Source organism: Globicephala melas, chromosome 7, assembly GCF_963455315.2.
Source record: "Globicephala melas chromosome 7, mGloMel1.2, whole genome shotgun sequence".
Lineage (NCBI taxonomy): Eukaryota > Metazoa > Chordata > Mammalia > Artiodactyla > Delphinidae > Globicephala > Globicephala melas.
The window spans coordinates 3,268,051-3,280,745 of NC_083320.1; the positions used below are offsets into that span (position 1 = coordinate 3,268,051).

At 54.7% G+C, this 12,695-nt stretch overlaps 1 protein-coding gene across 1 annotated transcript; it reads right to left on the bottom strand.

Annotated features, from left to right (window-relative positions):
• Window positions 1-679: 679 nt before the first annotated feature.
• On the bottom strand, window positions 680-1,417 carry PRLH (prolactin releasing hormone). Its single transcript, XM_030857293.2, has 2 exons — window positions 1,342-1,417; window positions 680-843 (listed from the first exon to the last, which is right to left on the bottom strand). The coding sequence occupies exons 1-2, from the start codon at window positions 1,415-1,417 to the stop codon at window positions 680-682; spliced, it is 240 nt and encodes a 79-aa protein (XP_030713153.1).
• Window positions 1,418-12,695: the final 11,278 nt, after the last annotated feature.

The following is a 12,695-nucleotide window of genomic DNA, read 5'->3' on the forward strand; positions in this document are numbered from 1 at the left end:
GGGGGTTCACGCTCACAGCGCATCCACACTTGCTGGCTGCACCAACCTGAGCTCAGGAGTGAGGGGGGTGGTCATTAGCCCCAGGTTCAGGCGTGGGAACCGGGGCTCCGAGAAGTTAGCGGCTGTGTGTTCCCTGATGCCAAAGCGAGTTCCCTTTGAGACAGGACACAGGGACGTCCCCGTGCGATTTGAAAGGGACGCAAGCTGGGGTTGAAATACGTGAACCTGAGAGTACTGGAAACAAGCCACCCGTGCTTCTTTGTCTCCCCTGAGTACCAACAGGGAGGCGAGAAGGCCTGGGGCAGAGAGAGGGCAGGGCAGGCCGGGGGGCGGGGCTGCCCTCCACTGGGGCCTCCTGCGTGGTGGCCTCGTGCAGTGCACAGCCTGAGCAGCCATTCAGGGCGGCTGGGGGAGGGTGGTAGGAGCTGCAGCGACCAAGGACATCCCAGCCTCCCTACTCCATGCTGGGCGCCCTTGGACAAGTCCTAGAGCCTCTGGGCTCTAAGGGTCCTCTAGGCTAACGTCCCACGAGGGAAAGCACCTCCCACTTTGTCCCCACACAGACACTTGCAAACAAGGCCAGCTGCTTTTATTGGGACTGAAGGGGACGTAGCCTGTGGAGGAGGGGGCGGGGGTCTGGAGACAGGCCCCTGGGGCTATTCCTGGAGGAGCTGAGCTGTCAGCCCCCCTGGGAGGGCTCAGCGCCTCCTGCCAGGGGGAAGCAGGCCGGCGGGCGCTGGAGGCCAGGCTTTGGTCCATCCCCCAGGGCTGCTCTCCTCCGGCCAAAGCGGCCCACAGGCCGGATTCCACGGCCCGTGTACCAGGCAGGATTGATGTCGGGGGCTGGAAAGAGAGAGAACAGCGTGTGAATGCACGTGCCCCGGTGTGTGCAACCGCGGTGGCAGGGCCCAGTGCACGCAGCTCACTGCTGCCCAGTCGCCAGGCCATGCTGGGACCTGCGCGTGCAGGAGGGGTGCCCAGAGGGCCTGGCCAGGCCGTTTCTGGGGGGTGCGGTGGCTTCGGGAAATGGGAATTCAAGCTCACACCAGGACGAAGTCCCCCTTCCCTTCCTGTCCCCACAAGCCCGTTCTCATGGGCAAAGTGGCCTCAGCCCCAGGCTGCCCTGGTGGTGAGGAGAGAAGCCCTCCCCCGAACGTCGGGCAGGGCCCTTGGGAGCAGGTGTCAGGGACGCTGTGGGGAGAGGTCTGGTGGGCAGGAGGCCGAGCCCCCAGCCCTGGGGCACTTAGCGAGGATGGTGCCCCAGCTCAGGAGGCGGCCGGGCCCCCACCGTGACCCCGGGGCGGAGGGGTGGGAGCGCAGGCCAGGGGTCCGGGCACTCACTGCGGAGCTCTGTGGAGTGCTGGTGGGCCAGGCCCAGCAGCAGCAGGCACAGGAGCCAGGCCCCCGGTGCGTTCATCCTCTGGCTCCTTGAGAGGCCCGCTGGAGCTGGGGTCCCACACGGGAGGGCGCAGCCTGGGGCAGGGGTAAAGGTGAGAGCGCATGAGGGCGCGTGCGCACAGAGCTGGGACCTTCAGATAACGTGAGCGCTGTGCATGTCAGAGTGGACGTGCCCATGTGCGTGAGCGTGTGTATGTGTGAATGCACGCGTGCATGGGTGTGCACCTGTGTACGACAGGGTGTGCGTGTGTTTTCACGCCCCTGTGTACGTGAGGGGGTGTGCATGGGGTTACACGCGTGTGCGGGCAGCTGTGCTCTGCTGCGCGTTTCTCTGCTCTGCTGGGATGGCAGTGAGCACAGAGGCAGCAGGCGACCTGGCTCTCTGCACAGTCCCTTGCTCCCCTGGGGACCCCAGCCTCTCCTCCGTACAGTGAGCACTAAATGAGGTGACCACGTGTGTGGTGGCCTCTGCCGTGCTCAGTCCTGTTTGCAAGGACCCTCTGTCCTCAGAAGGAAGCCGGCAGGAATGTGAGCTGTGGATGTAGAGAGCGGGGCTCTCTTGGAACTGCCCCCATCTGTCTGCCTGTCTGCGTCAGGGAGACAGGAGTGCGGGAGGGCTCCGCACCACTGTGGGTGTGCACACCTGGCCTCGGCAGGGAGGGCAGAGGTGAGCGCATTGCGGGGGAGCTGCCCGGAGGAGCCAGGGTTGCTGCAGAGGTGGACGAGGTGCGGCCCAACCTCAGACGTGCCCAGGGAGGGGAGCCGGGGGGCTGCTGAGCCTGGACCACGCTCAGGGGCCGGGACCCTGGTGCAGGGTTCTTTCCCTCCCTCGGCCCGCTCCCATCCTGCCCTGTGCCGGCTGGAGAACGTCAGCCGCCCGCCGGGCACTGCAGAAGTGTCATCATCTTCCATCCTTCCCAAGAGCACTTACCCTCCCCACGACCCCAGATCCCAGCTGCTGAGTCTCCAAGATCAACGTGCAGCAGGTGGGACCTGTCCTCGTGCAGCAGGACACCCCCAGTACCGGCGCTGGGGGAGAGGGTGCTGAGGGCAACAGAAAACTCACTTCTCACCCTGCCGGGGCTGAGGCCCTGAACAGCGTCCATCCCGCAGACCTAGCAGCTCCTTCCGCAGGTGCCCCCAGCTCATAGGGCTGGCTCCTCCCACCCCACCCACCCTTGGTACTTCAGGAACCCGCAGAAGATGCCAGAGAAGCTGCCTGTTTCAGGGAGGACCCCTCTGCCGACCTTGGCTTTCCAGCCCCCGGAAGGTGCTCTCCATGCAAGAGATTTAAGATGCCCACCCCTTTCCTTTCCAGAGACGTGTTGGGGTGTCTCACACTCAGTGGCAGGGGGACTCCGACTTAGAGGAAATGGAGGTACCATCATCAAAGCAGAGTAATAAAGGGCGCCTCCTGGCGGTCCGGTGGTTGGACTTTCACTGCTGGGACCCAGGTTCAATCCCTGATCGGGGAACTAAGATCCCCGCAGCCAAAAAAAAAAAAAAAAAACCAAGCAGAGTAATAAAGAGATGCACCCAGAGACACTGGGGTGTTTGCTCCTCCCCCTGGGCTGGGACCCTCGCTGGGTGGAGGGTGTCTTAGGAGAACCCTGACAGCACCTGATACCAGAGGAAGGACCTGCCTCCTGAGAGTTGGAGGTTGGCTGTCGCCTGGCCGGCGGGATTCCTGGTCTGCATTCCCAGCAGAGCTGCCTGGACGGCTTCACCTTTTGTCTCCACCACGGACAGCCTTGTGCACCGGGGCCCCGGCAGGCCGGCGTGGCTGTCAGATGCACAAGCGACGTGGTGGCTGCCCCTTCCGTCCCCGCCAGCGCTGGTCCTGGCTGCCAGGACTGACCCCTGCCCGGATGCGGAGGGAAGGTTGACAGAGGAGGGTGGAGTGTCAGGGACCCCCACCCTCTCCAGCACCCTGGGAGCTACTCACCGAGGCTCGCACGAGGCTGGCAGGTGCTGTGACCAGGAACAGTGACCCAGGTAGCAGCCAACTCCCCGCTTTTATAGTCCCAGGAGGAAGCAGTCGACCCGACACCCACCCGTCCCTCCCCGCCCGCTTCCCTCATTGGGCGGAATCAGGAGACAGTTGGGTTTTTTTCTTTTCTTTCTTCTATTTTTTTTTTTTTAACTCTCATCAGCGATGTGATGTGTCCCTTCCTGGGTTATATAATTTCATTTGGGCTGAGTGGTTTTAAAACACATTAGCCTTCCTCCTTCATGCTTTGGGCAATTGCAGTCAGGTGCCAGCAGCCTGGGTGCTCGCAGCTGCGTGACGGCTGACACAGAGGGGACCCTGCGGCTGTCTCCCTCCTCCTTTAAGTCCCAGTTTCCAATGCAAAGGTGAAGGGACAAGCCACTCGAGGCCATCACCACTGAATGATATCCTCGTGATCCTTCCCAGGCACCTACATGGCTTTTCATAGCTGCATTCATTACATGCAAGCCACTTTCGTCCTGCTCCGATCATTGAAAAATTATTTTTTCTAGGCTTTTCCAGAATTGTCATAATTACTGTTTAAACAAGTTTATTATTATTATAAAAGAAATACATGTATTTCCATTGTAAAATAAATAATAAACAAGTTTATTTTTATTATAAAAGCTATTTATATACATGTGGAAAGATTTAACACACAAGAAAGCTAGAAAAAAACCATCCGTCATATCAGGGAATCCAGCCATTTATCACATGTGATATATTTCCTTCTCGTGGGCTTTCCACATACTTTCTGGGTAGATTCATCAGACTCGTGCTTTCCACATACTTTCTGGGTAGATTCATCGGACTCTTTTCATTTAACAACCATGTCCTCAAGTTGTTAAAAAAGCTGTATACTTATGCTATTCGAAATAACTGAACATTGTTCTCCATTTCACTTGGCCCTCAGAACTGAACTCATTCATATACTGAATAATCATAGATTATAGCAAAGGTCATTTAAGCGCCGTCGAGCCTCATCTCAAGGAGCCTGTCCTGGGGAGGACACCTCCCGGGTTGTTCTCCTTGGACGTGCGCAGGGGCCACGCGGCCCTTCCTGGGCCTCCGTCAGACTTCGAGGGAAGTTCCAGAGCAGTACCTGGACCCCAGAGGGCCAGTCACGGGCGCTTCTCCTTCCTGTCATGGCTGCCCGTTCCTGGTGATGGAGGTTATATGGGTGGTGGGTTCCCAGAAAGTCTGGAGTCGGGGGGCGCTGGTGAGGGGGAGTGTATAAGGAGGGTGGCGGGTGGCTTCTACCCCGGGCTGCAGGCTGAGGCCACTGGGATGGATTCTGTCGGAATGCCCAGGGGAGCTTAGGGTCCGCGGTGGTCAGAGTGGCTCTGTGAAGAGTGGTGATGGTGGAGAAGCAGTCACATGAGGTGTGGTCCTGTCTCGAGGTGGGTCCTCTCCCTGCAGATGTGCGCACAGCACCTGGGCCTCGGGGGCAGTGGGCACTGTGAGACCACAGCAGCTGGAGGCAGCTTCCTGGGCACCATCGTGGGAGCCTGCGTGTGTGTGCGTGTGTGAGTGTGTCTGTGAGTATTGTGTGTGCGAGTGTGCACATCGCGTGTGCACGTGTGAGTGTGACTGTGCATGTGCGAGTGTGCAGCGTGTGAGTCTGTGTGCGTGTGTCTGTACGTGTGTGCACACGTGTGCAAGTGTGCAGCGAGTGTGTGCGCACATGTGTGAGCGAGTGCTAGCGTGTGACTGTGAGAGTGCAGCACGCGTGTTGCACGCGTGCACGCGAGTGTGAGTGTGCGTGCACGTGTGTGTGCGTGTGGTGTGTGAGTGTGTATGTGTGCATGAGTGTGTGTGTGTGGAGTAGTGAACCCTCTTTCAGCCAAGCAGCTTCGTCTCAGTGTGGGTTGGTGCTGGTAAAAGAAATGTTCACATATTGAGGTCTGGGGGAGTCGTTCTGGCTTATACCTGTGTTAACTTGAATTGTATGTTAACTAGAACATCCTGTTTGTGGCCCATCAAACATACATTGTACGTCTGCTCTAATCATTAAAGAAAAGGGCGCACTGACTAGAAGTAAAGAATGTCCACATTAAAAATAAAGATGAAATGCCTCCCTTCCTGGTACGCCGACGCTGGCGCTCCTTTGAGGATAAGACTCCCTTCCCAGGGCCAAGGCCATGCTGGCTCGCCGTGTACCTGCTGCTCTGTTTTTTAAAAATGCTTTGGAAGAATGTATCCCTGACTTGCTTAATGTTAATGTTTTTTGTTCTGACGAGGTACACAGCTGTTCTGAAAACCATGCTCCTGCAGAGCAGTTCCGGGTTATCTGGGAGGCTGGCTTCCGGGCTGTGGCCCTCAGCTTGGCTCAGATAAATCTCTTTCCTATTCCTAGTATAGACTGTCGATTGATCATTTTGGTCGACAGGGTGGCATTGCTCCAGCCCCTGCGCCCACGGCTCTCTGCTCCGCCCTGCTGACAGAGGGGAATGATGTCCCCCGGGGTCTCTGGTGGCAGCCGTAAGAGGACCCAGAGTTACTGAGGGGACACTTTGAGAACTGGAGGTGCTACTCTACTGCTTTCGCCAGGAGCCCCTGAGCCCCCGGGGGCACCTGCAAGACGTTATTTACGAGAACACCGGGAGCCACAGTCCGCTGCTCCCTGGTCTGTATCTCTAGCTAGAAACGATTTATGACAGGTGTGGGTGAACAGGACTCCACACAGGGAGGCCTCAGATCTTTGGGGAGAGATGACAGTCTGGCTCCTGGGACCCCATGTGGGGTGTCTGTGAGGTTTACCTGGGTGGATCCAGTGACCCGCTCCCCGCTGGTCCAGCGGAGGGCTTCTCAGCAGGCTCGGTCCATCCCTGACTGGCCAGCACCCGGGACACACATGACCCTGCTCACTCTTGTGTCTAGAACCATGAGCTGTGGCCGCTGCAGGGCTACAGTCAGAATCTGGGCTGGAGAGGCAGGGGCGGGGGTGGAGACTCACCTCCTGAAATGCGCGACGAACGGCTCATGGTCAAGAGGGATGCTCCGAGAGGTCTCAAGGGCATGGCTGTCCCGAGCCACCCTGGCCCCTGCCCTTCCCTCCGTCCTGAGAGGATGCTCCAGGTGCACCAGGCTGCTGTGAGCAGATGACACTCCTGCACTGGAAGAGCCACGTGGAGGAGACCCCCGTGTCCTCAGCATGGTTAGGAGAACCCCAGTCTTTGGGATGGAAGTCACAGCTCTGAGGTCTTTGAGCTCACACACTCACATGGTAGATTACCGGGTACCCAGCGAGCACGCAGTAAGTAACGTGATGATGGATGGTTTTGTTTTGGCTTTTGGACCTAATGGTGCTTTGTAGGGGGTTGAATAGTGTCCTCCCAAATTCATGTCCACCTGGAACCTCAGATGCGACATTCTTTGGAAATAGGGTCGTTGCAGATGTAATTTGTTAAGACGAGATCATTCTGGTGTAAAGCGGGCCCTAAATCCAATTGCTGGGGTCATGATGAGAAGAGGACAGACAAGCAGAGACACACAAGGGAAGAGGCGATGTGGATTCTGAGGCAGAGATGGGAGGGGTGCAGCCACAAGACCAGGAACGACGTCAGGGGCTGCCGGAAGCACCTGAAGCTGGGCGAGAAGCATGGGGCCATTTCCCCTGGCCTCCAGAAGGAACCAAGCCTGCCGATACCTTGATTTTGGGCTTGCTCTCTTGACCTGTGAGACAATGAATTTTTGTTGTTCTCAGCCACCTTGCTTGTCGTCCTTTGTTATGGCAGCCATGGGAGAATATGCAGTGCTCTATAAAGGTGTCTGAGTGACTGATGACATGTTTCTTTCTGGCCCTTGTTCCTAGAAGACACTGGAGTCTTTGTGGCTTTGGCCTGTGTGTTTCTTAAACACAGGATTCCTCTGGACCCCTGGAAAGACACTGTCCTATCTGAGGTCTAGCTGCAGAAGAGCCCTGGTGAGTGGAGTATTCAGTTATTGGCAAGGCTGTTTCTGAGGTAGAGGGCTTCTGAAAATCCAGAGAAAATGTTAAAGCACTCATCTATAAATTAGAAAGCTGTTTTTGAAGTCTGAGTCGTGTGGAAAGTGAGGTCCCTGAGGCCTGAGTGGGATGAAGTTATATTGAGAGGTGGGTGGGCAGCAGTGGGGGGTCCCTTCCTTCTCCAAGAGGCAGTGGCTCTGGGGACCTGACTCTGCATTTGGGATCTGCAGCAGCGCCTTACTCACGGCTCCCAGTCAACTGGTTTCCAAGCTTCAAATGCGATGATGATGTGAGAAACATTATGTACGTAGGAGCTGTGTATTAATCAGGGTTCTGCAGAGAAACAGAACCAATAAGGGGTGTGTGTGTGTGTGTGTGTGCGTGTGCGTGTTTTCAAGGAGAAAGAGAAAGGGAGAGAGTGGGATTTTGTGGAATAGCCTCATGTGACTTTGGGCCTGGCAAGTCTGAAATCCTCAGGGCAGCCGGCAGCCTGGAGAGGAGGGAAGAGTTGACTTTGCCACCGGAGTCCCAACATAGTCTGCAGAATTCCCTCTTCCTTGGGAACCTCAATCTTTTTCCTCTTAAGGGCTTCAGCTGATTAGACAAGGCCCACCCACATTATGGCATGTCTTCTGTTAATCTCGCCTGAAAATCACCTTCACAGCAACATCTTGACTGGTGTTTGACTAAACATCTGGACTCCGCGGCCAGGCCAAGATGACGCATAAAATTAACCGTCACAGACCGCTGTGTTTGTGGTGATGGAGCAAAGCACTACTCTCTCCAGTGTGACTATTTCCTTGGGATTCTGAGCCCAGGTGCCACTGAGCTGCGAGTGTGGAAGGACTTGAGGGGTTGGCTCGTTTCTTTACCCAAAAGGCTGCCTCTGGGCAGACTTTGCTGTAGATGTTTTCAGGGGAATGTGGCAGCATAAGATTCCTCAGGCTGGCCCTTTCCCGAGAAGCCACAGCTGTCAGGTAACTTCTGGAATGGACTTCACCTACTTACCCGTAAATTAACTTGCAGGAGTCTTGGCTAAAAGTTAATATGTGAATGGATGTCCGGAGGAATGAACACGATTGCTGGTTGAGAGAGGATTCTGACTTTTGCTTTTCTTACCTTATTTTTTTAGCTTATCTATTTTCTCTGTTTTCTTCCCAATAAAGCATAAAGACATCTCATAGGTAATAAAAATCCTCTATAAAAATAACTTTGGAGATACAGGCACTGTGAGTATGTTGAAAGATTTCTTGGCCGCAGCCGGCAAGCTGAACGCAGAACGCCTGGCTGGCAGAGGCCAAGCACTAAGATTCCTGGCGCTCCTTCAGAGACGGGTTATTAGGCCCCAGCAAAGCAGCTTCTTCCTCACGGTGCTGCTGAGAAGTGAAAGTCCTTGGAACTTCCTGAAATGACGGTTTGGTATAAAATTGTGGAATTGCAGCTCTTTAACTCATGGTTGGCTTGGAGTTGATGAGACCAGGGAGGTGACCTGTGAAATCACACTCTTCCCTAAGGACTTGCAGGAGACTGGGCGTCCTTTGGCGACCTGGGTGCTGGATGCTAGGTTATCTGGGCAGAACAATTTGTGCTGCCCACTCACAGCCCGCCTTTAACCGTGAAAGGTCTTTGGTACATTCCTGCATTCAACTCCTCTTAATGCTTTTTCTCTTTTCCGCATTAAGGAGACTGACAGAGAAAAAGACTCTGGAGAAGTATTTTAAATACTGTTTAAATAGTGTCTCTCACGTCCACCCGGGGTCACAGTGAAACCACTGGCTTCTCTTGCTTCCTGGCTGGAAGCAGGGGTATGGCTCTCTGCACACCAGGGCCACTGGTCCCTGACCTGTGTTCCGCTCCCAGGAGAGATGTCTCTGGAATGGCCATCTGGTAGAAAAAGGAACTCGGGAGAATTCTCTCAAACAGTGGAATTTATAAAGACTATTGGGAATTAGATGAAAAATCCCCTCTTATTAGATGCCCTGGGAGCCAGAAACACAGCTGCCAGTGTGGCTTCTGTGTCTCCTGGAAATACAGAGGTGCCTGACACCCAGCAAAGCACTTTGGAGTTGAGCCTTGTTTTTTTTGTGGTGCGTGGGCCTCTCACTGTTGTGGCCTCTCCCGTTGTGGAGCACAGGCTCCGGACGCGCAGGCTTAGCGGCCATGGCTCATGGGCCCAGCCGCTCCACGGCATGTGGGATCCTCCCAGACTGGGGCACGAACCTGCGTCCCCTGCATCGGCAGGCGGACTCTCAACCACTGAGCCACCAGGGAAGCCCCCTTGTTTTTTTTTTTTAATTGCAGTATAATTGATTTACAATATTGTGTTAGTTTTAGGGGTACAGTAAAGTGATTCAGATACACACACACACACATATATCTTTTCCATTATAGGTTATTACAAAATATTGAATATAGTTCCCTGTGCTATGCAGTAGGTCCTTGTTTATCTATTTTATATGTAGTAGTGTATATCTGTTAATCACATACTCCTAATTCATCCCTTGCCCCCTTTCCCCTTTGGTAACCAGAACTTTGTTTTCTATGTCTTTGAGTCTGTTTCTGTTTTGTAGATAAGTTCATTTGTATCATGTTTTCTAGATTCCACATGGTATTTTTCTTTCTCTGTCTGGCTTACTTCACTTAGTATGATAATCTCTAGGTCCACCCATGTTGCTGAGAATGACATTATTTCATTCTTTTTATGACTAATATTCCACTGTATGTATATATATGTGTGTATATATATATATATATATATATATACACCACATCTTCTTTATCCATTCATCTGTCAATGGACGTGTAGGTTGTTTCCATGTCTTGGCTATTGTAAATAGCGTTGCTGTGAACATAAGGGTGCATGTATCTTTTCGAATTAGAGTTTTCATCTTGTCTGGATATATGCCCAGTAGTGGGATTGCTGGGTCATATGGGAACTCTATTTTTAGATTTTTAAGAAACTCCTGACTATTCCCCATAGTGGCTGTACCAGTTTACATTCCCACCAACAGTGCAGGAGGGTTCCCTTTTCTCCACACCCTCTCCAGCATTTATTGTTTGTAGGTTTTTTGATGATGGCCATTCTGACAGGTGTGAGGTGATACCTCATTGTAGTTTTGATTTGCATTTCTCTAATGATTAGTGATGTTGAGCATCTTTTCATGTGCCTGTTGGCCACCTGTATGTCTTCTTTGCAGAAATGTCTATTTAAGTCTTCTGCAGATTTTTGGATTGGGCTGTGAGCCTTGGCTTTGAGCGAGAGATTGGAGAGGAAGTCAGGAAGTGTCCTACGCAGAGAGGGCAGGAGACTCTGCGCCATGTCAGCTCTGGGGGACACGGGCTTGGCTCTGTCCCTGTGCCTGTTTGACTCCAAAGGAAGCCCCCTCCCTCATCTCGGGGATGAGCCTTGGGGCTCTGTCTGGACCGGGCCAACAGCGTCACCCGTGGCAAAGCCAGCAGAAGGTGGGCAGCTTGGGAGTCCTTTGAAATTACAGCCTCCCTTGCTCTGCCTGGCGAACTCCGGTCCTGCTCTGCCTGAGACTGTCCATGTGCCATCACTGTGTCACTGTATTGTCCTCACGTCCTGCCACCCCTGGGAGGACAGGGGTGGAGCCAGGCCACCGCCTATCCTTAGGTCCGCACCCATCTGTGCCGCACGGCAGGAGCTCTAGGGACCCCCATCCACGTGGGCCCTGGCCAGAGACCCCTCAGTCCCCAGAGAAGCTGGCACCAGCAGGGGTCCAAGGTGTGCCCGGAACCTTCCACCTGACCTTTCCCCTGCACCTTTCCATCCTTGGTCCTTTGCATATGAATGTTTACATACGTTACCTGTCATTTAAATTCTACTCTTTATATTATCTTAGTTTCTCATTTATGTTTTCAATAGCATCCCTGAACAAACACCACCCCTGGTCTGCTCTCATCCCAAACCCTGTAGCTTTTACACAGGGGCCAGAAAGACACAACCACCAACCCCGAGAGAGCCTGGATTAGGGATGAAGAGCTGGGGTGGTGAGTAAGTGTCCTCTCAAGGGTCTGCGGGGCTGGGGGCAGTGAGGCTGCTGTGAGGAGGGTCCCCGAGGACTCCGGGAGAGCACACCAGTCACGTGACGATGTCCTGGGGGAGGCACGGGGGGTGGGGGGAAATCTGCAATTTATTGGACACCCTCATATGGCAGAAAAAGCGTCCCCTTTGGTGCTCCTGTAGTCCTGAGTCTGAACCCGCCTTCGCGCTACTAGCTTGGGCAAGTCTTCCGACCTTCGTGGAATTTCTATTTTTTCATTCAGAAGGCAAGCTGCTGGCACCTACCCTGCAGGGCTGTTGTGTGGATTAGAGATCGTGACCCCTTTCGTGGCTTGGGGTCTGAATATGTCACGTCTCTAGTTTTTCTGATTAGTCATTTATGTGCTCACCAGCCCTTGTCATCAGCATCCCTCCCACATCCCAGAAAACAACAAGAGCCCTGGGGCTCCCTCAGCCTCAAAAGCTCAGCCCCGTTTCCGAAGGCAGGTGGGAGGGGTGCATGGCTGCGGCTGCCGCCGCCAATATCCCCGCTGGGAACCTGCAGGCTGCAGTCTGTGCCCCTTGCTGGGGTGGTGCCCAGGCTGCTGCGGATGCCACAGGTGCAGGGCGGCCTTGACCTTGGGCTCGCATCACTGCTCAGTGAGGTCACGGGCCTGGCTCTCAATCCTGAAGCATTTCCACTGCGTGTGGGCGCTGGGGCCCGGGTGTCCGGTCACGGCCACTCGCTGCCCGGGCACGGACCTCCTCCCCGCCTCCTTCCCTAAACTGGCACTACTGGAGGTTTCCTTGCACAGAGTGGGTCCTCTGGCCTTGAGTGGGGAGGGAAGGAAAGAACTCGAGGGAAAGTTCCACGAGGGCTGGGGGACAAGGTGAGGCAGGCAATGCCACCGGGACGGAACGGGGGAGGCCGGGTGTCCGTGCCCCCCAGCTCTCAGGGGTGAGGTGTGAGTGTGGCCAGGCTGCGGGCAGAGTCCCACGGTCTCTGTGGAGGCTGAGCCCCGAGGGGCAGGGGGCCCATCCTGTTTGCTCCATACTCTCTTTTGGGGGCTCTGGAAGGGGGTTCCACTGACTGGTTTCTGTAAACAGAAGATTTCCTAGTATGACAACAGTGGGTTGAATGGTGGCTTGCCATCCCAACTCCCGGAACCTGAGAATGTGACCTTATTGGGAACAGGGGCTTTGCTCAGGCAACAGGAGGGGATTGTCCTGGACAGTCCAGCTGGGCCCTAAGTCCAGTGACAAGTGTTCTTGTGAGAGAAAGGCAGAGGGAGGAGACGACACAGAGAAGACGACAGACAGACGAGGAGACGACACCGACACCCCACGACACTCCA